The 27,400-nt window shown below is 49.5% G+C and overlaps 1 protein-coding gene across 1 annotated transcript in view; it reads right to left on the bottom strand.

Annotated features, from left to right (window-relative positions):
• The window catches only part of HDAC1 (histone deacetylase 1), a 148,800-nt gene extending 133,796 nt beyond the window's left edge, over nt 1-15,004 (bottom strand). Inside the window, exon 1 of the mRNA XM_063954269.1 lies at nt 14,794-15,004. Within this exon, the coding sequence (XP_063810339.1) occupies nt 14,794-14,842 (49 nt within the window). The 5' untranslated portion in view covers nt 14,843-15,004. The remainder of the gene's footprint in view (nt 1-14,793) is intronic.
• Nucleotides 15,005-27,400: the final 12,396 nt, after the last annotated feature.

The following is a 27,400-nucleotide window of genomic DNA, read 5'->3' as shown; positions in this document are numbered from 1 at the left end:
GTAACACATTTTTCATTGCCGAGATCATGTAACGGATGTTCCTAGTGGATTGTGTATATGTCTCAACCTCGTCGACACTGGAGTCAGACTCCGTGTCGACATCTGTGTCTGCCATCTGAGGTAACGGGCGCTTTTTTGAGCCCCTGATGGCCTTTGAGACGCCTGGGCAGGCGCGGGCTGAGAAGCCGGCTGTCCCACAGCTGTTTTACGTCATCCAGCCTTTGTAAGGAGTTGACATTGTCGGTTAATACCTTCCACCTATCCATCCACTCTGGTGTCGGCCCCACAGGGGGCGACATCCCATTTATCGGCCTCTGCTCCACTTCCTCGTACCTCATCCCACATGTCGACACAGCCGTACCGACACACAGCACACACACAGGGAATGCTCTGACTGAGGACAGTACCCCACAAAGTCCTTTGGGGAGACAGAGAGAAAGTATGCCAGCACACACCCGAGCGCTATATAATGCAGGGATTAACACTATAACTGAGTGATTTTTCCTCCAATAGCTGCTTGTATAAACAATATTGCGCCTAAATTTAGTGCCCCCCCCCCTCTCTTTTTAACCCTTTGAGCCTGAAAACTACAGGGGAGAGCCTGGGGAGCTGTCTTCCAGCTGCACTGTGAAGAGAAAATGGCGCCAGTGTGCTGAGGGAGATAGCTCCGCCCCTTTTTCGCAGACTTTTCTCCCGCTTTTTAATGGATTCTGGCAGGGGTATTTATCACATATATAGCCTCTGGGGCTATATATTGTGATATATTTGCCAGCCAAGGTGTTTTTATTGCTGCTCAGGGCGCCCCCCCCCCCAGCGCCCTGCACCCTCAGTGACCGGAGTGTGAAGTGTGTATGAGGAGCAATGGCGCACAGCTGCAGTGCTGTGCGCTACCTTGGTGAAGACTGATGTCTTCTGCCGCCGATTTTCCGGACTCTTCTTGCTTCTGGCTCTGTAAGGGGGCCGGCGGCGCGGCTCCGGGACCGAACATCAATGGCCGGTTCCATGCGGTCGATCCCTCTGGAGCTAATGGTGTCCAGTAGCCTAAGAAGCACAAGCTACCACCAGTTAGGTAGGTTCGCTTCTTCTCCCCTTAGTCCCACGCTGCAGTGAGTCTGTTGCCAGCAGATCTCACTGTAAAATAAAAAACCTAAATATACTTTCTTTCTAGGAGCTCAGGAGAGCCCCTAGTGTGCATCCTGCTCAGCCGGGCACAAGAATCTAACTGAGGTCTGGAGGAGGGTCATAGTGGGAGGAGCCAGTGCACACCAGGTAGTCCTAAAGCTTTCTTTAGTTGTGCCCAGTCTCCTGCGGAGCCGCTATTCCCCATGGTCCTTACGGAGTCCCAGCATCCACTTAGGACATCAGAGAAATAAGATTTTAAACCTACCGGTAAATCTTTTTCTCGTAGTCTGTAGAGGATGCTGGGACTCCGTAAGGACCATGGGGATAGACGGGCTCCGCAGGAGACATGGGCACTTTAAGAAAAAATAAGAATTTACTTACCGATAATTCTATTTCTCGTAGTCCGTAGTGGATGCTGGGGACTCCGTCAGGACCATGGGGAATAGCGGGCTCCGCAGGAGACAGGGCACATCTAAAAAGCTTTTTAGGTCACATGGTGTGTACTGGCTCCTCCCCCTATGACCCTCCTCCAAGCCTCAGTTAGGTACTGTGCCCGGACGAGCGTACACAATAAGGAAGGATCTTGAATCCCGGGTAAGACTCATACCAGCCACACCAATCACACCGTACAACTTGTGATCTGAACCCAGTTAACAGTATGATAACAAAACGAAGTAGCCTCTGAAAAAATGGCTCACAACAATAGTAATAACCCGATTTTTGTAACAATAACTATGTACAAGCATTGCAGACAATCCGCACTTGGGATGGGCGCCCAGCATCCACTACGGACTACGAGAAATAGAATTATCGGTAAGTAAATTCTTATTTTCTCTAACGTCCTAGTGGATGCTGGGGACTCCGTCAGGACCATGGGGATTATACCAAAGCTCCCAAACGGGCGGGAGAGTGCGGATGACTCTGCAGCACCGAATGAGAGAACTCCAGGTCCTCTTTAGCCAGAGTATCAAATTTGTAAAATTTTACAAACGTGTTCTCCCCTGACCACGTAGCTGCTCGGCAAAGTTATAATGCCGAGACTCCTCGGGCAGCCGCCCAGGATGAGGCCACCTTCCTTGTGGAATGGGCATCTACATATTTCGGCTGTGGCAGGCCTGCCACAGAATGTGCAAGCTGAATTGTACTACAAATCTAGCGTGCAATAGACTGCTTAGAAGCAGGAGCACCCAGCTTGTTGGGTGCATACAATATAAACAGCAAGTCAGACTTTCTGACTCCAGCCGTCCTAACTATATATATATATATATATATATATTTTTAGGGCCCTGACAACGTCTAGTAACTTGGAGTCCTCCAAGTCCCCAGTAGCCGCAGGCACCACAATAGGTTGTTTCAGGTGACAACGCTGACACCCCTTTAGGAAGAAACTGGAGACGAGTCCCAGTTCTGCCCTGTTCAAATGGAAAATTCTAATATGGGCTTTTGTAAAACAAAAACCGCCCATTCTTTTTGACAATCGCCTGGCCGAGGCCAGGACTAACAACATGGTCACTTTCCATGTGAGATATTGGTCAACAGCATGGTCACTTTCCATGTGAGATATTTCAAATCCACAGATTTGAGCGGTTCAAACCAATATGATTTTAAGGAATCCCAACACTATGTTGAGATCTCACGGTGCCCCTAGAGGCACAAAAGAACTGTATATGGAATACACCCTTTACAATCTGGACTTCAGGAACTGAAGTCAATTTTTTCTGGAAGAAAATCTACAGGGCCGAAATTTAAATCTTAATGAACCCCAATTTGAGGCTCAAAACACTCCTGTTTTCAGGAAGTGCAGAATCGACCTAGTTGAATTTCCTTCGTGGAGCCTTCCTGGCCTTACCCACGCAACATATTTTCACCACATGTGGTGATGACGTTGTGCGGTCACCTCCTTCCTGGCTTTGACCAAGGTAGGTATGACCTCTTATGGAATGCCTTTTTCCCTTCAGAATCCGGTATTCAACCGCCATGCCGTCAAACGCAGCCGCGGTAATTCTTGGAAAAGACATGGTACTTGCTGAAGCAAGTCCCTTCTTAGCTCCCCAGGCCCTTAGTCCTCTGTGAGCCTCTCTTGAAGCTCCGGGTACCAAGTCCCTCTTGGCCCATCCGGAGCCACTAGTATAGTTCATACTCCTCTATGTCTTATAATTCTCAATACCTTGGTTATGAGAAACAGAGGAGGGAACCCATACACTGACTGGTACACCCACGGTGTTACCAGAACATCCACAGCTATCGCCTGAAGGTCTCATGACCTGGCGGAATACCTGTCCCGTTTTTCGGGCGGGACGCTATCATGTCCACCTTTGGTCTTTGCCAACGATCCACAATCATGCTGAAAAACTTCCCTATGAAGTTTCCACTCTCCCGGGTGGAGGTCATGCCTGCTGAGGAAGTCTGCTTCCCAGTCGTCCACTCCCGGAAAGAACACTGCTGACAGTGCTATCACATGATTTTCCGCCTAGCGAAAAATCCTTGCAGTTTTGTCACTGCCCTCCCGCTTCTTGTGCCGCCCTTTCTGTTTACGTGGGCGACTGCCGTGATGTTATCCCACTGGATCAATACCGGCTGACCTTGAAGCAGAGGTCTTGCTAAGTTTAGAGCCTTATAAATTTGCTCTAAGCTTATTTATGCAGAGAGAATTCTCCAGACTTAATCACACTTCCCTGGAAATTTTTTTTTTTTTTCCTGTGTGACTGTTCTCCAGCCTCTCAGGCTGGCCTCCGTGGTCACCGGCATCCAATCCTGAATGCCAAATCTGCGGCCCTCTAGAAGATGAGCACTCTGTAATCACCACAGGAGAGACACCCTTGTCCTTGGATATAGGGTTATCCGCTGATGCATCTGAGGATGCGATCCGGACCATTTGTCCAGCAGATCCCACCGAAGAGTTCTTGCGGGAAATCTGCCGAATGGAATTGCTTCGTAATAAGCCACCATTTTTACCAGGACTCTTGTGCAATGATGCACTGACACTTTTCCTGGTTTTAGGAGGATCCCGATTAGCTCGGATAACTCCCTGGCTTTCTCCACTGGGAGAAACACATTTTTCTGGACTGTGTCCAGAATCATCCCTATGAACAGTAGACGTGTCATCGGAAAAAGCTGCGATTTTGGAATATTTAGAATCCACTCGTGCTGACGTAGAACTACTTAAGATAGTGCTACTCCGACCTCCAACTGTTCTCTGGACCTTGCCCTTATCAGGAAAGCGTCCATGTTTCCTTTTAAGAAAAAATCATCATTCCGGTCATTACCTTGGTAAAGACCCGGGGCGCCGTGGACAACCCAAACGGCAGCGTCTGAACTGATAGTGACAGTTCTGTACCAGGAACCTGAAGTACCCTTGGAGAGAAGGGCAAATTTGGACCTGTAGGTAAGCGTCCCTGATATCCAGTGACACCATATCGTCCCCTTCTTCCTGGTTCGCTATCACTGCTCTGAGTGACTCCATCTTGATTTGAACGCTTGTATGTAAGTGTTCAAATATTTCAGATCTCACCGAGCCGGTTGGCTTCAGTACCACAATATAGTGTGGAATACTACCCCCTTCCATGTTGTAAGAGGGGTACTTTGATTATCACCTGCTGGGAATACAGCCTGTGAATTGTGTGAGGGGGAGATGTCTCGAATTTCCAATGTACACCTGGGATACTACATGTAGGATCCCGGAGTTCCCTTGCGAGTGAGCCCCCTGCGTACTGAAACTCTTGAGATGACCCCCTACCGCACCTGAGTCCGCTTGTACGGCCCCAGCGTTATGCTGCGGACTTGGCAGAAGCTGTGAGGGGCTTCTGTTCCTGGGAATGGGCTGCTTGCTGCAGTCTTCTTCCCTTTCCTCTACCCCTGGGCAGATATGACTGGCCTTTGCCCGCCTGCCCCTATGGGGACGAAAGGACTGAGACTGAAAAGACTGTGTCCTTTTTTTTTTGCCGATATGTGATTCGGGGTAACAAAAAGTGGATTTTTCAGCTGTTGCCATGGCCACCAGGTCCGATGGACCGCCCCTTTATACGGCAATACTTCCACATGCCGTCTGGAATCTGCCTCACCTGACCACTGTCGTGTCTTCGTCTGGCAGATATGTAAATCACATTTACTCTTGATGCCAGAATGCAAATATCCCTCTGCGCATCACGCATATATAGAAATGCATCCTTAAAATGCTCTATAGTCAATAAAATCTTGTCCCTGTCAAGGGTATCAAAATTTTCAGTCAGGAAATCCGACCAAGCCCCCTCAGCGCTGCACATCCAGGCTGAGGCGATTGCTGGTCGTAGTATAACACCAGTATGTGTGTATATACTGTCATGATATTTTTCAGCTTCCTATCAGCTGGCTTCTTGAGGGCGGCCGTATCTAGAGACGGTAACGCCATGTTTTTATAAGCGTGTGAGCGCCTTATCCACCCTAAGGTGTGTTTCCCAACTCGCCCTTACTTCTGGCGGGAAAGGGTATACCGCCCATAACTTTCTATCGGAGGAACCCCACGTATCATCACACACTTCATTTAATTTATCTGATTCAGGCAAAACTACAAGTAGTTTATTCACACCCTACAAAATACCCTTATTTGTGGTACTTGTAGTATCAGAAATATGTAACAGCTCCTTCATTGCCCTTAACATGTAACTCGTGGCCCTAAAGGAAAATTACGTATGTTTCTTCACCGTCGACACTGGGGTCAGTGTCCATGTCTGTGTCTGTCGACCGACTGAGGTAAATGGGCGTTTTTACAAGCCCCTGACGGTGTCTGAGACGCCTGGACCGGTACTAATTTGTCCGCCGGCCATCTCATGTCGTCAACCGTCTTGCAGCGTGTTGACATTATCACGTAATTCCATAAGTAGACCATCCATTCCGGTGTCGACTCCCTAGAGAGTGACATCAACATTACAGGCAATTTGCTCCGCCTCCTCACCAACATTTTCCTCATACATGTCGACACACACGTACCGACATACAGCACACGCACAGGGAATGCTCTGATAGAGGACAGGACCCACTAGCCCTTTGGGGAGACAGAGGGAGAGTTTGCCAGCACACACCAAAAGCGCTATAATGTATATAACAACCCTAGAAGGTGTTGTTTCTATATATGCGCTCTTAATATATCATTATATCGCCAATTTATGCCCCCCTTCTCTTTTAACCCTGTTTCTGTAGTGCAGTGCAGGGGAGAGTGGGAGCCTTCCTCACCAGCGGAGCTGATCAGGAAAATGGCGCTGAGTGCTGAGGAGAATAAGCTCCGCCCCCTTTTCGGCGGGCTTTTCCTCCCGGTTTTTTAATAACTGGCCTGGGTTAAAATACATACATATAGCCTTAATGGCTATATGTGATGTATTTATTTGCCAAATAGGTATTTATATTGCTGCCCAGGGCGCCCCCAGCAGCGCCCTGCACCCTCCGTGACCGTGTCAGTGAGCCGTGTGACAACAATGGCGCACAGCTGCAGTGCTGTGCGCTACCTCTCTGAAGACTGTGAAGTCTTCTGCCGCCTGTTTCCGGACCTCCGTTCCGCCGTCTTTCTTCAGCGTCTGTAAGGGGGATCGGCGGCGCGGCTCCGGGACGAACCCCAGGCTGACCTGTGTTCCGACTCCCTCTGGAGCTCAGTGTCCAGTAGCCTAAGACTTCAATCCTCCTGCACGCAGGTGAGTTGCCAGTCTCTCCCCTAAGTCCCTCGTTGCAGTGATCCTGTCGCCAGCAGGAATCACTGATTAGAAACCTAAAAAAAAAACTTTACTAAATAGCTCCTTAAGAGAGCCATCCAGTTTGCACCCTTCTCGGACGGGCACAAAAACCTAACTGAGGCTTGGAGGAGGGTCATAGGGGGAGGAGCCAGTACACACCATGTGACCTAAAAAGCTTTTTAGATGTGCCCTGTCTCCTGCGGAGCCCGCTATTCCCCATGGTCCTGACGGAGTCCCCAGCATCCACTAGGACGTTAGAGAAACTTTGGTTCTGGGTGTGCACTGGCTCCTCCCTCTATGCCCCTCCTCCAGACCTCAGTTAGAGAAACTGTGCCCAGAGGAGACGGACAGTACGAGGAAAGGATTTTTGTTAATCTAAGGGCAAGATTCATACTAGCCACACCAATCACACCGTATAACCTGTGATATACTATCTAGTTAACAGTATGAAACAACAATATATCATCGGTCCAAAACCGACGAAACTATAACATAACCCTTATGAAAGCAATAACTATATAAAGTCTTGCAGAAGTAGTCCGCACTTGGGACGGGCGCCCAGCATCCTCTACGGACTACGAGAAAAAGATTTACCGGTAGGTTTAAAATCTTATTTTCTCTAACGTCCTAGAGGATGCTGGGACTCCATAAGGACCATGGGGATTATACCAAAGCTCCCAAACGGGCGGGAGAGTGCGGATGACTCTGCAGCACCGATTGAGCAAACAGGAGGTACTCCTCAGCCAGGGTATCAAACTTATAGAACTTTGCAAAAGTGTTTGACCCCGACCAAGTAGCAGCTCGGCACAGCTGTAGTGCCGAGACCCCTCGGGCAGCCGCCCAAGACGAGCCCACCTTCCTAGTGGAATGGGCCTTAACCGATTTTGGTAACGGCAATCCTGCCGTAGAATGCGCCTGCTGAATCGTGTTACAGATCCAGCGAGCAATAGTCTGTTTTGAAGCAGGGCCGCCAACCTTGTTGGCTGCATACAGGACAAACAGTGCTTCTGTTTATCTGATCCTAGCCGTTCTGGCCACGTAAATCTTCAAAGCCCTGACCACATCAAGGGACTCGGAATCCTCCAAGTCACGTGTAGCCACAGGCACGACATTAGGTTGGTTCATATGAAAGGATGAGACCACCTTAGGTAGGAATTGAGGACGGGTCCGCAATTCCGCTCTATCCATATGGAAAACCAGATAGGGGCTTTTATGTGATAAAGCCGCTAATTCCGAAACTCGCCTAGCCGAAGCCAAGGCTAACAACATGACCACCTTCCAAGTGAGATATTTCAACTCCACTGTTTTAAGTGGTTCAAACCATTGTGACTTAAGAAAACTTAACACCACGTTAAGGTCCCAAGGCGCCACCGGAGGTACAAAAGGAGGCTGAATATGCAGTACTCCCTTCACAAAAGTCTGTACTTCAGGCAGAGAGGCCAATTCATTTTGAAAGAAAATGGATAAGGCCGAAATCTGAACTTTAATGGAGCCTAATTTTAGGCCCAAATTAACTCCAGTTTGTAGGAAGTAAAGAAAACGGCCTAGATGGAATTCTTCCGTAGGAGCATTCCTGGACTCACACCAAGAAACATATTTTCTCCATATTCGGTGATAATGTTTAGATGTCACGTCCTTCCTAGCCTTTATTAGCGTAGGAATGACCTCATCCGGAATACCTTTTTCCGCTAGGATCCGGCGTTCAACCGCCATGCCGTCAAACGCAGCCGCGGTAAGTCTTGGAACAGACAGGGACCCTGTTGCAACAGGTCCTGTCTTAGAGGAAGAGGCCACGGATCTTCTGTAAGCATTTCCTGCAGATCCAGATACCAGGTCCTTCGTGGCCAATCTGGAACAATGAGTATTGTTCTCACTCCTCTTTTTCTTATTATTCTCAACACCTTGGGAATGAGAGGAAGAGGAGGAAAGACATAGACCGACTGGAACACCCACGGTGTCACTAGGGCGTCCACAGCTACCGCCTGAGGGTCTCTTGACCTGGCGCAATACCTTTGTAGCTTTTTGTTGAGACGGGACGCCATCATGTCTATTTGGGGCAGTCCCCACCGACTTGCAATCTGTGCGAAGACTTCCTGATGAAGTCCTCACTCTCCCGGATGCAGGTCGTGTCTGCTGAGGAAGTCTGCTTCCCAGTTGTCCACTCCCGGGATGAACACTGCTGACAGTGCGCTTACATGATTTTCCGCCCATCGAAGAATTCTGGTGGCTTCCGCCATCGCCACTCTGCTCCTTGTGCCGCCTTGGCGGTTTACATGAGCTACTGCGGTGACGTAGTCTGCCTGGATCAGAACTGGTCGGTCGCGAAGTAAGGTCTCCGCTTGACGTAGGGCGTTGTATATGGCCCTTAGTTCCAGGATGTTGATGTGAAGACAAGTCTTTTGACTTGACCAAAGGCCTTGGAAATTTCTTCCCTGTGTGAATGCTCCCCAACCTCGGAGGCTCGCGTCTGTGGCCACCAGGATCCAATCCTGAATGCCGAACCTGCGGCCCTCTAGAAGGTGAGCACTCTGCAGCCACCACAGGTGAGATACCCTGGGGGACAGGGTGATCCGCTGATGCATGTGCAGATGTGACCCGGACAATTTGTCCAATAGGTCCCATTGGAAAGTCCTTGCATGGAACCTGCCGAAGGGAATGGCTTCGTATGTTGCCACCATTTTTCCCAGGACTTGAGTGCAATGATGTACTGACACTTGTTTCAGCCTCAACAGGTTCTTGACTAGAGTCATGAGTTCCTGCGCTTTTTCTATCGGAAGAAAAATCCTTTTCTGGTCTGTGTCCAGAATCATGCCCAAGAAGGGCAGGCGAGTCGTAGGATTCAGCTGCAACTTTGGAATATTGAGAATCCAGCCGTGTCGCTTTAACACCTTCAGTGAAAAGGATACGCTGTTCTGCAACTTCTCCCGTGATCTCGCTTTTATGAGGAGACCGTCCAAGTACGGGATAATTGTGACACCCTGCTTGCGCAGGAGCACCATCATTTCCGCCATTACCTTGGTGAAAATTCTCGTGGCCGTAGAAAGCCCAAACGGCAACGTCTGAAATTGGTAATGACAATCCTGTATCGCAAATCTCAGGTACGCCTGATGAGGAGGATATATGGGAACATGCAGGTATTCATCCTTTATGTCCAACGATACCATAAAATCCCCCCCTTCCAGGCTGGCGATGACCGCTCTGAGCGATTCCATCTTGAACTTGAACCGTTTTAAGTAAAGGTTCAGGGATTTTAAATTCAAAATGGGTCTGATTGAACCGTCCGGTTTCGGGACCACAAACAGGGTTGAGTAGTACCCCTTCCCTCTCTGAAGCAGGGGAACCTCGGCCACCACTTGTTGAAGACACAATTTTTGAATCGCATGTAACACTATCTCCCTTTCCAGGGGAGAAGTTGGTAGCGCTGACTTGAAAAAACGGCGAGGAGGCACCTCTTCGAATTCCAGCTTGTATCCCTGGGAAACAGTTTCCATTGCCCAGGGATCCACCTGTGATTGAACCCAGATGTGGCTGAACAGTCGAAGACGTGCCCCCACTGGAGCGGACTCCCTCAGGGGAGCCCCAGCGTCATGCGGTGGATTTTGCAGAGGCCGGGGAGGACTTCTGTTCCTGGGAACTAGCTGTGTTGTGCAGCTTTTTCCCTCTGCCTTTACCCCTGGCAAGAAAGAACGATCCACGTACTCTTTTGCTTTTATTTGGACAAAAGGACTGCATTTGATAATGAGGTGCTTTCTTAGATTGTGAGGGAACATAAGGCAAAAAATTTGATTTACCTGCCGTAGCTGTGGAGACGAGGTCCGAGAAGCCCTCTCCAAACAATTCCTCACCCTTTTAAGGCAAAAACTCCATATGCCTCTTTGAGTCGGCATCACCCGTCCACTGTCGGGTCCATAAGACTCGCCTAGCAGAAATGGACATAGCGTTTATTCTGGAACCCAGTAAACTAATGTCTCTTTGAGCATCCCTCATATATAAGACAGCATCTTTTATATGCCCTAGGGCAGTGATGGCTAACCTTGACACTCCAGCTGTTGTTGAACTACACATCCCAGCATGCCCTGCTACAGTTTTTGCTATTTGGCCATGCTAAAACTGATGCAGGGCATGCTGGGATGTGTAGTTCAACAACAGCTGGAGTGTCAAGGTTAGCCATCACTGCCCTAGGGTCATTAAAATGGTATCCTCATCAAGGGTCTCAATATCCGCTGATAAAGAATCTGTCCATGCTGCTACAGCACTACAAACCCAGGCCGACGCAATTGCCGGTCTGAGTAACGTACCAGAATGTGTGTATATGGACTTCAACGTAATCTCCTGCTTGCGGTCAGCAGGATCCTTGAGGGTAGCCGTATCTTGGGACGGAAGCGCTATCTTTTTTGATAAGCGTGTCAGAGCTTTGTCTACCCTAGGGGAGGATTCCCACCGTATTCTGTCCTGTGACGGGAAAGGATACGCTGTTAGAATCCTTTTGGGAATCTGCAGTTTTTTGTCTGGAGTTTCCCACGCTTTTTCGCATAACTCGTTCAGCTCATGTGAGGATGGAAAGGTGACCTCAGGCTTCTTTCCTTTATACATGTGTACCCTCGTGTCAGGGACAGGGGGTTCCTCTGTGATATGCAAAACATCTTTAATTGCGATAATCATATATCGAATACATTTAGCCACCCTTGGCTGCAATTTTGCATCATTGTAGTCGACACTGGAGTCTGAATCCGTGTCGGTATCTGTGTCAACTATTTGGGATAGTGGGCGCTTCTGAGACCCCAAAGGTCCCAGCGACATTGGGATAGACATGGGTTGACTCCCTGACTGTACCATAGCTTCAGCTTTGTCTAATCTTTTGTGCAATAAATTAACATTAGCACTAAAACATTCCACATATCCATCCAGTCAGGTGTCGGCGCTGCCGACGGAGATCTAATATTCATACACTCCCCCTCCTCCTTAGGTGAGCCTTCAACCTCAGATATGTCGACACACGCGTACCGACACACCACACACACACACACAGGGAAGCTCTTTTCTGAAGACAGATTCCCCACCAGGCCCTTTGGAGAGACAGAGAGAGAGAGTATGCCAGCACACACCCCAGCGCTATATGACCCAGGAAAAAACACAATGTTTACCCAGTAGCGCTTTTATAGCATGTATATGCGCCAATTATGTGCCCCCCCTCTACTTTAAAACCCCCTTTCACTGTGTGTCAAGCAGGGGAGAGTCTGGGGAGCTTCCTCTCAGCGGTGCTGTGAAGAAAAAATGGCGCTGGTGAGTGCTGAGGGAGAAGCCCCGCCCCCTCGGCGGCGGGCTTCTGTCCCGCTCAAATTTCCTGATAACATGGCGGGGGCACTTTTTAGACATGTACAGTGCCCAGCTGTACATGTATATATGAGTATTTGCCACAGGAGGTGTTTATTGCTGCCCAGGGCGCCCCCCCCTGCGCCCTGCACCCTTACAGTGACCGAAGTGTGTGAGGTGAATGGGAGCAATGGCGCACAGCATCACTGCTGTGCATTACCTCTATGAAGATCAAGGTGTCTTCTGCCGCCTCTGAAGATCTTTTCATCACATACTCACCCGGCTTCTCTCTTCCGGCTCTGCGAGGACGGCGGCGCGGCTCTGGGATGGACGGCGAGGGTGAGACCTGCGTACCGATCCCTCTGGAGCTAATGGTGTCCAGTAGCCTAAGAAACAGAGCCCTGAAACTCAGAGAAGTGGGTCTGTTTCTCTCTCCTCAGTCCCTCGATGCAGGGAGTCTGTTGCCAGCAGGCTCCCTGAAAATAAAAAACCTAACTAAAATACACTGCTCAAAAAAATAAAGGGAACACTAAAATAACACATCCTAGATCTGAATGAATGAAATATTCTTATTAAATACTTTGTTCTTTACATAGTTGAATGTGCTGACAACAAAATCACACAAAAATTATCAATGGAAATCAAATTTATTAACCCATGGAGGTCTGGATTTGGAGTCACCCTCAAAATTAAAGTGGAAAACCACACTACAGGCTGATCCAACTTTGATGTAATGTCCTTAAAACAAGTCAAAATGAGGCTCAGTAGTGTGTGTGGCCTCCACGTGCCTGTATGACCTCCCTACAACCCACACAAGTGGTAGTGCAGCTCACCCAGGATGGCACATCAATGCGAGCTGTGGCAAGAAGGTTTGCTGTGTGTCAGCGTAGTGTCCAGAGCATGGAGGCGCTACCGGAGACAGGCCAGTACATCAGGAGATGTGGAGGAGGCCAACAACCCAGCAGCAGGACCGCTACCTCCACCTTTGTGCAAGGAGGAACACTGCCAGAGTCTTGCAAAATGACCTCCAGCAAGCCACAAATGTGCATGTGTCTACTCAAACGATCAGAAACAGACTCCATGAGGGTGGTATGAGGGCCCGGCGTCCACAGGTGGGGGTTGTGCTTACAGCCCAACACCGTGCAGGACGTTTGTGCTTACAGCCCAACACCGTGAAGATGAAATCAGGTTCTCACTGAGCATATGTGACAGACGTGACAGAGTCTTGAGACGCCAAGGAGAACGTTCTGCTGCCTGCAACATCCTCCAGCATGACCAGTTTGGCAGTGGGTCAGTAATGGTGTGGGGTGGCATTTCTTTGGGGGGCCGCACAACCCTCCATGTGCTCGCCAGAGGTAGCCTGACTGCCATTAGGTACCGAGATGAGATCCTCAGGCCCCTTGTGAGACCATATGCTGGTGCGGTTGGCCCTGGGTTCCTCCTAATGCAAAACAATGCTAGACCTCATGTGGCTGGAGTGTGTCAGCAGTTCCTGGAAGACGAAGGCATTGATTCTATGGACTGGCCCGCCCGTTCCCCAGACCTGAATCCAATTGAGCACATCTGGGACATCATGTCTCGCTCCATCCACCAACGCCACGTTGCACCACAGACTGTTCAGGAGTTGGCGGATACTTTAGTCCAGGTCTGGGAGGAGATCCCTCAGGAGACCCTCTGCATCCTCATCAGGAGCATGCCCAGGCATTGTAGGGAGGTCATACAGGCACGTGGAGGCCACACACACTACGGAGTCTCATTTTGACTTGTTTTAAGGACATTACATCAAAGTTGGATCAGCCTGTAGTGTGTTTTTCCACTTTAATTTTGAGGGTGACTCCAAATACAGACCTCCATGGGTTAATAAATTTGATTTCCATTGATCATTTTTGTGTGATTTTGTTGTCAGCACATTCAACTATGTAAAGAACAAAAGTATTTAATAAGAATATTTCATTCATTCAGATCTAGGATGTGTTATTTTAGTGTTCCTTTTATTTTTTTGAGCAGTGTACTTTCTTTTACAGGAAACTCAGGAGAGCTCCCTGAAAGCACCCAGTCTCCACTGGGCACAGTATCAAACTGAAGGAGGGGCATAGAGGGAGGAGCCAGTGCACACCCAGATCCAAAGTCTTTCTTAAAAAAGTGCCTATGTCTCCTGCAGAGCCAGTCTATCCCCATGGTCCTTACGGAGTCCCAGCATCCTCTAGGACGTTAGAGAAAAATTGTGAAAAACTCATGTCAACCTTTTGACCTGTCGACCTAGACCGTCAACCTAAAGACCCTGTTGACCTAGACACCCTGTCGACCTAGTTACTGTCGACCAATAGTGGTCGACCTAGACATTGTCGACCTAGTTACTGTCGATTTAGAGACCGGATCCCGTAGAAGGTGCGGGCACTAGATTAGGCTCACTGTATTGTTAGTTGCAGACGGCCTCATATTGCCTCACACACAATGTAAGCCGAAGCGCCACTTACACAGTCCCACGCTTATTATATATACTGTATTTCAATGCAACTGCAATCCGTGATGCCCGCTCTGCCCCCGGCCACATTGGTACTTGCTCTTCACCTTCCTTCTAACCCGACATCTTGCCCCTGCATTATCTTCCGACCTCTCCTCCCCACAACCGCCATTTCCGCCCGGTGCTCCCTCTTACCATCATAGTAGTAGCACACTTTCTTCTTTGTTCCCTGGGTGTACGCCATTTTCCTTCCTGGGATCCGGATCCACTCCTGCGGCTGTGCGTCCAGGCGTCCGCCTACGTGAGAAAGCGACTCAGCCAATGCCTGTGCTGTACCGTACGAGGGAAGTTAGATGGACAGCTCAGCGCCCAATTAGCAAGCAAGATTAGAGCGACTGGGCGGAGTCAGTGTGAATAGGCCGGTATGCGTTGTCCTTTCACGTCCGCCAATCTGATGCAGGATTTAGTGGCGGTATCGCGAGATGGAACTCCCGCACTTCGGTGGTTCTTCTTGCTTCTTGCCGTGTGGGCGGTGCCTGGTGCTGAGCTCAGACCACCATTCACATCATCTGCACTGTAGTGCATGTTGCTCGTGTATTATTTTCAATTTCTAGAGCTGATGTTACACTTATAACGTCGCAGATAGATATCTATGGGGTTTTTTTTTATACGTTTTTTCATCTGTTGATACTGAATAAGTACAGTCTGATAATATAGAGATATATACTGGCGTCGGCTGTGAGACCAATAAGGGACGATAGTTTGTTAAGATAAAAAATCACAGATTTTTAATAAACATATAAAATGGTTAATTGAATAAATCAGATGTAGTCACACTATCTTTATCTGTTCCTAAATCAGAAACAAAAGATGTTAAAAGATGTTGATTAGGACCAATTGGATCCCACTCATGGTGTATATTATATGTACACAGTCTCCGGTTAGGACTCCCTCCTCATTATTTCTTGGTTCACTTGAGATAATAGTAGTTACCCAGTCCTTATGGATGTTGTCCCCAGGATCTCAGTTTAGCAGGTGAGAATCCAATTAGCAGCAGGGGAATGATTCCAGGTTGCAGTGGGCTTGTAGTGTCCAATAGGGGCAAAGAGTCCAATTGTTACCGGAGATACCAGGTGGATCCAAAGCTGATGGTCAGTGCCTTAGCTCAACGCGTTTCGCTGGTCTAATGGCTGCCAGCTTCCTCAGGAGCACAACATCCAATAGGACTGGGTAACTACTATTATCTCAAGTGAACCAAGAAATAATGAGGAGGGAGTCCTAACCGGAGACTGTGTACATATAATATACACCATGAGTGGGATCCAATTGGTCCTAATCAACATCTTTTAACATCTTTTGTTTCTGATTTAGGAACAGATAAAGATAGTGTGACTACAACTGATTTATTCAATTAACCATTTTATATATTTATTAAAAATCTGTGATTTTTTATCTTAACAAACTATCGTCCCTTATTGGTCTCACAGCCGGCGCCAGTATATATCTCTATATTGTTGCTTCTCTTTACTTAGGGGCTGACCCCCCCCTTTACTGGCTGCCGCTGACAGCGCACTCATATTCTTTCTGTCTTTTTTGTACAGTCTGATAATAACATCTTGGAAATCATGAAAATTTTGTGACATATAAGTATTTATAAAGTGGCGGTAGGTGTGTTTACCTATGCTTAAAAAATGAGTGGATTTCAAATGTTGGTGAGTCTTTACTTGGACTCAAGCTAGCAAATCCATGCAGCAGAAAACTCGGCGTATCTACCTGTCACTGCCGTTGAGTGAGATGCATGCTTTATAGCATGATTGAAATGTTTCAGGAGCGATTTGGGTGTTCATTTAACATTGGGGTCAATTCAATTTGCTGACAGTTGAATAGCGCCAGGAATTAGCTCCCGGCGCTATTCAATACAGCGCCATATGACATTTGTCGGGAATTCCTCTTGCACCCCTGGGGGGGTGAGAGCAGAAATCCGACAAAAGTGCTGGCGCGAGGCTGATTCTGTCGGAACCGGGCAGTTAAGTCTGAGAATGCCCTTTCTCCTGACAAATCAACTTGTTAAATCCGGGAGAACGGAAATTCGCTGATTTAACATGAGCAGAATTGAATAGCGACGGGAGCTAATTCCCGGCGCTATCTATTTAACAGTCAGCAAATTGAATTGATCCCATTGAAACTAGTTGCTTGCTGCATTTTTAATTTTCTCTTACGTCCTAGAGGATGCTGGGGTCCACATTAGTACCATGGGGTATAGATGGGTTCACCAGGAGCCATTGGCACTTTAAGAGTTTGAGAGTGTGGGCTGGCTCCTCCCTCTATGCCCCTTCCTACCAGACTCAGTTTAGAAAATGTGCCCGGAGGTGCTGGTCACAGCTAGAGGAGCTATCCAGAGTTTCCCTAGAAAAGTTTTATTTAGAGTTTATTATTTTACAGGGAGGCTGCTGGCAACAGCCTCCCTGCTTCGTGGGACTAAGGGGGTGAGTAGTGTCCGCCCTGCGGGGTCTGAGCCACTTACTCCGCTGACAGGACACTGAGCTCCTTTGGGGTCAGATTGCTACCCGCCACAGAGGATCGCTCGCCCCAGCGGCATGCTGCCACCCCCTTACAGAGCTGAAGAATTGGTGGCAAGTGAGACACCGACCTCCCTAGCAAGCAGGGGGTCGGTGTGAAGATGGCGGCAGCAGGGTAGGTGCTCAGTATTAACTGCGCTCCGGGAGGCTCAGCGGTACATGGTGAAGCGCTGTGAGGGGCTACCTGAGTCAGCGCTACACCCTACACTGGTCCCAAAGCCTGTCGGGGTCCTCGGAACTCAGCCAGCACTCAATCCTCAGGCCAGTATAATCAGTGGAAGAGCGGGAAGAAAGTGCCATTTTGGGGGCGGAGCTTCTCAGAGTGGACCCAGCCGCGTTCAGCGCCATTTCTCTAACGTCCTAAGTGGATGCTGGGGACTCCGTAAGGACCATGGGGATTAGCGGCTCCGCAGGAGACTGGGCACAACTAAAGAAAGCTTTAGGACTACCTGGTGTGCACTGGCTCCTCCCACTAAGACCCTCCTCCAGACCTCAGTTAGATTCTTGTGCCCGGCTGAGCTGGATGCACACTAGGGGGCGGGGCTCTCCTGAGCTCCTAGAAAGAAAGTATATTTAGGTTTTTTATTTTACAGTGAGATCTGCTGGCAACAGACTCACTGCAGCGAGGGACTAAGGGGAGAAGAAGCGAACCTACCTAACAGGTGGTAGTTTGGGCTTCTTAGGCTACTGGACACCATTAGCTCCAGAGGGATCGACCGCAGGACCCGACCTTGGTGTTCGTTCCCGGAGCCGCGCCGCCGTCCCCCTTACAGAGCCAGAAGCATGAAGAGTCCGGAAAATCGGCGGCAGAAGACTTCGGTCTTCACCAAGGTAGCGCACAGCACTGCAGCTGTGCGCCATTGCTCCTCATGTACACCTCACACTCCGGTCACTGATGGGTGCAGGGCGCTGGGGGGGGCGCCCTGAGGGCAATATATGACACCTTGGCTGGTAAATCTACATCATATATAGTCCTAGAGGCTATATAGATGTAAAATTACCCCTGCCAGTATTCCAGAAAAAGCGGGAGAAAGTCAGCCGAAAAAGGGGCGGGGCTTCTCCCTCAGCACACTGGCGCCATTTTCTCTTCACAGTGCAGCTGGAAGACAGCTCCCCAGGCTCTCCCCTGTAGTTTTCAGGCTCAAAGGGTTAAAAAGAGAGGGGGGGCACTAAATTTAGGCGCAATATATGTATACAAGCAGCTATTTGGGGAAAAATCACTCAGTTATAGTGTTAATCCCTGCATTATATAGCGCTCTGGTGTGTGCTGGCATACTCTCTCTCGGTCTCCCCAAAGGACTTTGTGGGGTCCTGTCCTCAGTCAGAGCATTCCCTGTGTGTGTGCGGTGTGTCGGTACGGCTGTGCCGACATGTTGGATGAGGAAGGTTACGTGGAGGCGGAGCAGAGGCCGATAAATGGGATGTCGCCCCCTGTGGGGCCGACACCAGAGTGGATGGATAGGTGGAAGGTATTAACCGACAGTGTCAACTCCTTACATAAAAGGCTGGATGACGTAACAGCTGTGGGACAGCCGGCTTCTCAGCCCGCGCCTGCCCAGGCGTCTCAAAGGCCATCAGGGGCTCAAAAAACGCCCGTTACCTCAGATGGCAGACACAGATGTCGACACGGAGTCTGACTCCAGTGTCGACGAGGTTGAGACATATACACAATCCACTAGGAACATCCGTTACATGATCTCGGCAATGAAAAATGTGTTACGCATTTTCTGACATGAACCCAAGTACCACATAAAAGGGGTTTTATTTTTGGGGAGAAAAAGCAGCCAGTGTTTTGTTCCCCCATCAGATGAATGAATGAAGTGTGTAAAGAAGCGTGGTTTCCCCCGATAAGAAACTGGTAATTTCTAAAAAGTTACTGATGGCGTACCCTTTCCCGCCAGAGGATAGGTCACGTTGGGAGATATCCCTTAGGGTGGATAAGGCGCTCACACGTTTGTCAAAAGGTGGCACTGCCGTCTTAGGATACGGCCACCTTGAATAGTGCTGCTGCAGCGTGGTCTGAAACCCTGTCAGATAATATTAATACGCTAAGACAGGGATAATATTTTGCTAACATTGAGCATATTTTGGACGTTGTCTTATATATAAAGGATGCACAGAGGGATATTTGCCGGCTGGCATCCAGAATTAATGCAATGTCCATTCTGCCAGGAGGGTATTAGAAACCCGGCAGTGGACAGGTGATGCTGCCTTTAAAAGGCACATGGAGATTCTGCCTTATAAGGGTTAGGAATTGTTTGGGGATGGTCTCTGGGACCTCGTATCCACAGCAACAGCTGGGAAGAAATTTTTTTTACCTCAGGTTTCCTAACAAAAGCCTAAGAAAGCACCGTATCTTCAGAAAAGCAAGCGGGTCAAAGGCGCTTCCTTTCTGCACAGAGACAAGGGAAGAAGGAGAAAGCTGCACCAGTCAGCCAGTTCCCAAGATCAAATATCTTCCCTCGCTTCCTCTGAGTCCACCGCATGACGCTGGGGCTCCACAGGTGGAGACAGGTGCGGTGGGGGCGCGTCTCGGGAACTGCAGGGACCAGTGGGATTGCCCACAGGTGGATCCCTAGGTTCTGCAAGTAGTAGTTCGAGGCGACTCCCCCTCGCCGTTGCCTCACATCAGCCATGCCTGCTGCCCTCAGAGAAAGGTAGTACTGGCGGCAATTCACAAGCTGTACTTCCAGCAGGTGAAATCAAGGTACCCCTCCTTCAACAAGGCCGGGGTTACTATTCCAAATTGTTGTGGTACCGAAACCAGACGGTTCGGTGAGACCCATTCTAAAATTGAAATCCTTGAACGCTTATATACGAAGGTTCAAGTTCAAAATGGAATCGCTCAGGGCGATTATTGCAAGCCTGGAAAATTTCAGGGTATCACTGGACATCAAGGATGCTTACCTGCATGTCCCTATTTACCCTCTTCACCAGGTGTACCTCAAAATTGTGGTACAGGATTGTCATTACCAATTCCAGACGTTGCCGTTGGTCTGTCCCCGACACCGAGGGTATTTACCAAGGTAATGGCCGAAGTACTTATCCCGTACTTGGACGATCTCCTTATAAAGGCGAGGTCCAGGGAGCAGTTGTTCGTCGGAGTAGCACTATCTCGGGAAGTGCTACAACAGCACGGCTGGATTCTGAATATTCCAAAGTCGCAGCTGGTTCCAACGACGCGTCTACTGTTCCTGGGTATGGTTCTGGACACAGAACAGGATAAAAAGGGTTTCTCCCGGAGGAGAAGTCCAAGGAGTTGGCGTCTCTAGGCGGAGACCTCCTAATACAAATACAGGTGTCGGTGCATCAATGCACGCGAGCCTTGGGAAAGATGGTAGCTTCTTACGAAGAATTTCCATTCGCCAGGTCCCATGCAAGGATCTTCCAGTGGGATCTGTTGGACAAGTGGTCCGGGTCGCATCGTCAGATGCATCGGCGGATAACCCTGTCTCCAAGGGCCAGGGTGTCGCTGTGGTGGTGACTGCAGAGTGCTCATCTTCTAGGGGTCCGCAGATTCGGCATACAGGACTGGGTCCTGGTGACCACGGATGCCAGCCTTCAAGGCTGGGGGGCAGTCACACAGGGAAGAAACTTCCAAGGCCTATGGAAAAGTCAGGAGACTTCCCTACACATAAATGTTCTGGAACTATGGGCCATTTACAATGCCCTAAGTCAGGCTAGATCCCTGCTTCAACACCGGCCGGTGCTGATCCAGTCAGACAACATCACTGCGGTCGCTCATGTAAACCGACAGGGCGGCACAAGAAGCAGGATGGCGATGGCAGAAGCCACAAGGATTCTCCGATGGGCGGAAAATCATGTGTTAGCACTGTCAGCAGTGTTCATTCCCGGAGTGGACAACTGAGAAGCAGACTTTCTCAGCAGACACGACCTCCACCCGAGAGAGTGGGGACTTCATCCAGAAGTCTTCCAAATGATTGTACACCGTTGGGAAAGGCCACGGGTGGACAGGATGGCGTCCCGCCTCAACAAAAAGCTACAAAGATATTGCGCCAGGTCAAGGGACCCTCAAGCGATAGCTGTGGACGCTCTGGTAACACCGTGGGTGTACCAGTCGGTGTATGTGTTCCCTTCTCTGCCTCTCATACCCAGGGTAATGAGAATAATAAGAAGGAGATGAGTAAGAACTATACTCATTGTTCCGGGTGGCCAAGAAGAGCTTGGTACCCAGAACTCCAAGAAATGATCTCAGAGGACCCATGGCCTCTGCCGCTCAGACAGGACCTGCTGCAGCAGGGGGCCTGTCTGTTCCAAGACATACCGCGGCTGCGTTTGACGGCATGGCGGTTGAACGCCCGATCCTGAAGGAAAAGGGCATTCCAGAGGAAGTTATCCCTACGCTATTTAAAGCTAGGAAAGAAGTGAACGCAAACCATTATCACCGCATATGGCGGAAATATGTTGCGTGCTGTGAGGCCAGTAAGGCCCCAAAGGAGGAATTTCAGCTAGGTCGATTTCTGCATTTCCTACAAGTCAGAGGTGACTATGGGCCTAAAATTGGGTTCCATTAAGGTCCAGATTTCGGCTCTATCGATTTTCTTCCAAAATAGAACTGGCTTCACTGCCTGAAGTTCAGACTTTTGTTAAGGGAGTGCTGCATAGTCAGCCCCCGTTTGTGCCTCCAGTGGCACCGTGGGATCTCAACGTAGTGTTGGATTTCCTGAAATCGCATTGAGTTGAGCCACTTACATCCGTGAAGCTACAATACCTCACGTGGAAAGTGGTCATGCTGTGGACCTTGGCGTCGGCCAGGCGTGTATCAGAATTGGCGGCTTTGTCATTCAAAAGCCCTTATCTGTATTTTATATGGATAAGGCGGAATTGAGGACTCGTTCCCAATTCCTTCCTAAGGTGGTAGCAGTTTTTCATGTGAACCAACCTATTGTGGTGCCTGCGGCTACTTGGGACTTGGAGGATTCCAAGTTTCTGGACGTAGTCAGGGCCCTGAAAAATATATGTTTCCAGGACGGCTGGAGTCAGGAAAACTGACTCGCTGTTTATCCTGTATGCACCCAACAAGCTGGGTGCTCCTGCTTCTAAGCAGACTATTGCTCGCTGGATCTGTAGCACGATTCAACTTGCACATTCTGCGGCTGGACTGCCGCACCCTAAATCTGTGAAAGCCCATTCCACGAGGAAAGTGGGCTCTTCTTGGGCGGCTGCCCGAGGGGTCTCGGCTTTACAAATTTGCCGAGCTGTTACTTGGTCGGGTTCAAACACTCTTGCAAGAGTCTACAAGTTTGATACCCTGGCTGAGGAGGACCTAGAGTTTGCTCATTCGGTGCTGCAGAGTCATCCGCACTCTCCCGCCCGTTTGGGAGCTTTGGTATAATCCCCATGGTCCTTACGGAGTCCCCAGCATCCACTTAGGACGTTAGAGAAAATAAGATTTTACTCACCGGTAAATCTATTTCTCGTAGTCCGTAGTGGATGCTGGGCGCCCATCCCAAGTGCGGATTGTCTGCAATACTTGTATATAGTTATTGCCTAACTAAAGGGTTATTGTTGAGCCATCTGTTGAGAGGCTCAGTTGTTATCATACTATTAACTGGGTATAGTATCACGAGTTATACGGTGTGATTGGTGTGGCTGGTATGAGTCTTACCCGGGATTCAAAATCCTTCCTTATTGTATCAGCTCGTCCGGGCACAGTATCCTAACTGAGGTCTGGAGGAGGGTCTTAGTGGGAGGAGCCAGTGCACACCAGGTAGTCCTAAAGCTTTCTTTAGTTGTGCCCAGTCTCCTGCGGAGCCGCTAATCCCCATGGTCCTTACGGAGTCCCCAGCATCCACTACGGACTACGAGAAATAGATTTACCGGTGAGTAAAATCTTATTTTTCCTGCCTGCACAGCGCTGATCAGGATAAACAGGTCCCTCTACAGCAACTCCATCTATCTGTAAACGGTACCAGGGGGTTGTAGAAGGGGGGGGGGGGGGAGGCTGCAATACGACTGTCTATCCTATTAAGGTGCACAGTCAATGCTGACAAGGGGTCTCCCTTTGGTTAGGAGCGCTGTGTGTGGGTTGGCTCCATTCTCTGTGTCTCTCTGTCTGCCCTCCCCTGTGTGTGTGTGGAGTGTTTGGTGGTCTCCTTTAGCTATGTCCAGGGACACTGCGTCATATGCTGCGGAGGATATGTCGTCCCAGGATGATCCCATTCCATGTAATTAGGATAGCACTGGTTTAACACAGATTCCAGCAGTTGAACCTGAGTGGTTTTCCTCTATCAAATCTTGGATTTCTCAGATTTCAGACAGGGTTGCAAGTAATGAATCTGCAACCCAGGTATTACAGAACTCTATGGCAGTATGGCCCGATTCTGGTACCTCAGGACGCTCCGCTATATACCCCCACAAACGTGCGCTTGTTCATGTCATGCAAGATGACACGGATACCGATTCTGACACCACAGACGGTAATAGGGATGTGTTGCGGGGGTCTGCCTCTCTTGCAAAGGGGGTACAATTGATGATAGAGGCTATCAGGCCCAGGGATGTGTTGAATATTAATGATATCACACCTGAGCAGGTTGAGGAGGCTTTTCTCTTACGTCCTAGAGGATGCTGGGGACTCCAAAAGGACCATGGGGTATAGACGGGATCCGCAGGAGACATGGGCACACTAAAAGACTTTGACTGGGTGTGAACTGGCTCCTCCCTCTATGCCCCTCCTCCAGACCTCAGATTCTATGCCCAGGAGTGACTGGACACACACTAGGGGAGCTCTACTGAGTTTCTCTGGAAAATACTTTGTTAGGTTTTTTATTTTCAGGGAGACCTGCTGGCTAGAGAGAAGTCAGACCTACTTCTTCTGAGTTCAAAGGCTCTGCTTCTTGGGCTACTGGACACCATTAGCTCCAGAGGGTTCGATCACTTGGTGCGCCTAGCTGCTTGTTCCCGGAGCCGCGCCGTCACCCCCCTCACAGAAGCCAGAAGAAAGAAGCCGGGTGAGTATTAGAAGAACAGAAGACTTCAGTGACGGCAGAAGACTTCAGTAACGGAGGTACAGTGCAGCAGTCACGCTGCGCTCCATGCTCCCACACACACCAACGGCACTTACAGGGTGCAGGGCGCTGGGGGGGAGCGCCCTGGGCAGCAAGTTACTGAGGGTCTTTGGACTGGCAAAGGAGGCATATTCAGTGCCCGAGCACTGCATACGATACCCCTGCCAGTATAAATAAATTAAAATTTAAGCGGGACTACAACGCGTTGGTAAGGGGCGGGGCTTAGCCGCACAGTTCACCAGCGCCATTTTATCTCTTCACAGCCGCTGCATAGACGCTGGCCCGGACCTCCACTCTTCTTACAAGTAACAAGGGAGCGGGGGGGGCACAGACAATTGGTGCTTTATATGTATATGTATTTACAGCGCAGTCATCATATACTATTTATTTAGTAGTATAGGCGCTGGGGTGTGAGCTGGCATACTCCCTCTGTGTCTCTCTACAGGCTTCCCTGTGGGTCTGTCCCCCTTTGGCCGGTGTGAGTGTGGGTGTGTCGGTACTGCGTGTCGACATGTCTGAGGCTGAGTGTTCCTCCCCGGAGAAAGTTACTGGGGACGTGGAGAAAGATTTGGAAATGACTCTGTCGGCACAGAAAGAAAATCCATGGAGGACGTTTTGCCTCAGGTACAGACCCCCTCAGGGTCACAATAACGTTAATTTACCCAGATGGCAGATACAGATACCGACACGGACTCTGATTCCAGTGTCGTCTTCAATGAGGCCAGTTTACATCTGAAAATGGTTAAGAGTATTCAGTACGATTGTGGCTATTAAAGATGTTTTACATATTTCTGAAGAACCTAATGTTCCAGATAAGAGGGTTTGTTTGTATAAGGGAAAAAAGCCTGAGGTGACTTTTCCCCCCTCTCATGAACTGAACGTTCTTTGTGAAATGGCTTGGGAGTCGCCTGACAAAAGGTGGCAGATTCCCAAGAGAATTTTTATGGCATATCCTTTCCCCTCGGACCACAGGGAGAAATGGGAGTCGTCTCCCAATGTGGACAAGGCTCTGTCCCGACTGTCCAAAAAGGTGGCGCTTCCGTCTCCGGACACGGCTGCCCTCAAGGATCCGGCGGATCGCAAGCAGGAGACGACATTGAAGTCCATTTACATTACTACTGGTGCACTACTCAGGCCTGCTGTGGCGTCGTCGTGGGTGAGTAGTGCTATTGCTAAGTGGGCTGATAATTTGGCTTCTGATATGGATACCCTTGATAAGGATAACATTCTTTTGACTCTTGGTTATATCAAGGACGCTGCAGATTACCTGAAGGATGCGGCGAGGGATATTGGTCTCTTGGGATCAAGGGCCAATGCCATTGCGGTCTTGGCCAGGAGGACGCTGTGGATTCATCAATGGAATGCTGATGCCGACTCCAAGAAAGCTATGGAAGCTCTCCCTTTTAAAGGTAGTGTCTTGTTTGGCGACGGCCTTGCTGACCTGGTGTCTACCGCTACTGCGGGTAAGTCATCTTTTCTTCCTTATGTTCTCACACAACAGAAAAAGGCGCCTCATTATCAGATGCAGTCCTTTCGGCCTAATAAATACAAAAAAGGAAAGGGTTCGTCTTTCTTCGCTTCAAAGGGTAGAGGAAGGGGAAAAAGGTCCCCTGCTGTGTCTGGCGCCCAGGACCAAAAGTCCTCCCCCGCCTCTTCCAAGTCCACCCCATGACGCTGGGGCTCCCCTGCGGGAGTCCGTGCCGGTGGGGGGCTGTCTCCGAATTTTCAGTCAGGTCTGGTTTCAATCAGCCCTGGATCCTTGGGTCTTAGACATAGTGTCCCAAGGGTACAAACTGGAGTTTCAGGAGATGCTCCCATACCCCCCCGCCCGCCCCCCCGCCGCTTTTTTAAATCGGCCTTGCCAGTTTCTCTTCTAGAAAGAGGAGTGGTAAATGCTGCGATACAAAAGCTGTGTCAACAGAGGGTCATTGTCCCCGTTCCCCCGTCCCAATGGGGGGAAGGGTTCTATTCGAGCCTCTTTGTCGTGCCGAAGCCAGACGGTTCAGTCAGACTGATTCTGAACCTAAAATCCCTCAATCCATACTTGAAAACTTTCAAGTTCAAGATGGAATCTCTTCGAGCTGTGATCTCCAGCCTAGAAGGGGGGGATTTTATGGCGTCAGTCGACATAAAGGATGCCTACTTACACGTCCCGATATATCCTGCTCATCAGGCCTTCCTAAGATTTGCGGTGCAGGATTGTCATTACCAGTTTCAGACGTTGCCGTTTGGGCTTTCCACGGCCCCGAGGGTCTTCACCAAGGTGATGGCGGAAATGATGGTACTCCTACGCAAGCAGGGGGTCACAATTATCCCGTACTTGGACGATCTCCTGATAAAGGCGAGATCAAAGGAGCAGTTGCTAAGAAATGTGGAACTCTCCCTGACGGTTCTGCAACAGCATGGTTAGATTCTAAATTTGCCAAAGTATCACTTGATTCCGACAACTCGGCTGCCCTTCTTGGGCATGATTCTAGACACGGAACTATGGAGGGTGTTTCTTCCGGCGGAAAAAGCTCTGGAAATCCAGAGCATGGTCAAGGAGATTCTGAGACCGGCAAGAGTGTCGATTCATCAATGCACTCAAGTGCTAGGGAAGATGGTTGCGGCTTACGAAGCCATTCCGTTTGGCAGGTTTCATGCCCGGGTGTTTCAGTGGGATCTGCTGAACAAATGGTCCGGGTCTCACCTGCACATGCACCGGAAAATTAGTCTATCTTCCAGGACCAGAATTTCTCTCCTGTGGTGGCTGCAAGGTTCTCACCTTCTAGAGGGATGCCGCTTCGGAATCCAGGATTGGGTCCTACTGACCACAGATGCAAGTCTCCGAGGCTGGGGTGCAGTCACACAAGGAAGAAGCTTCCAGGGAAAATGGTCGAGCCAGGAATCTTGTCTCCACATAAATGTTCTCGAGTTAAGAGCCATTTACAACGGCCTCCTGCAAGCGAAGAATCTTCTGCAAGGTCTCCCTGTCCTGATCCAGTTGGACAACATAACAGCGGTGGCGTACGTAAACCGCCAGGGCGGAACAAAGAGCAGGGCGGCAATGGCGGAGGCCACAAGAGTTTTCCGCTGGGCTGAACAGCACGTGAGCGCTCTGTCAGCAGTCTTCCTTCCGGGCGTGGACAACTGGGAAGCAGATTTCCTCAGCAGACAGGATCTCCATCCAGGAGAGTGGGCCCTTCATCAAGAGGT

This window comes from Pseudophryne corroboree, chromosome 2 (genome assembly GCF_028390025.1).
Source record: "Pseudophryne corroboree isolate aPseCor3 chromosome 2, aPseCor3.hap2, whole genome shotgun sequence".
Lineage (NCBI taxonomy): Eukaryota > Metazoa > Chordata > Amphibia > Anura > Myobatrachidae > Pseudophryne > Pseudophryne corroboree.
Note: the sequence above shows the minus strand (reverse complement) of the source record. Positions and strands in the feature narration are given on the sequence as shown.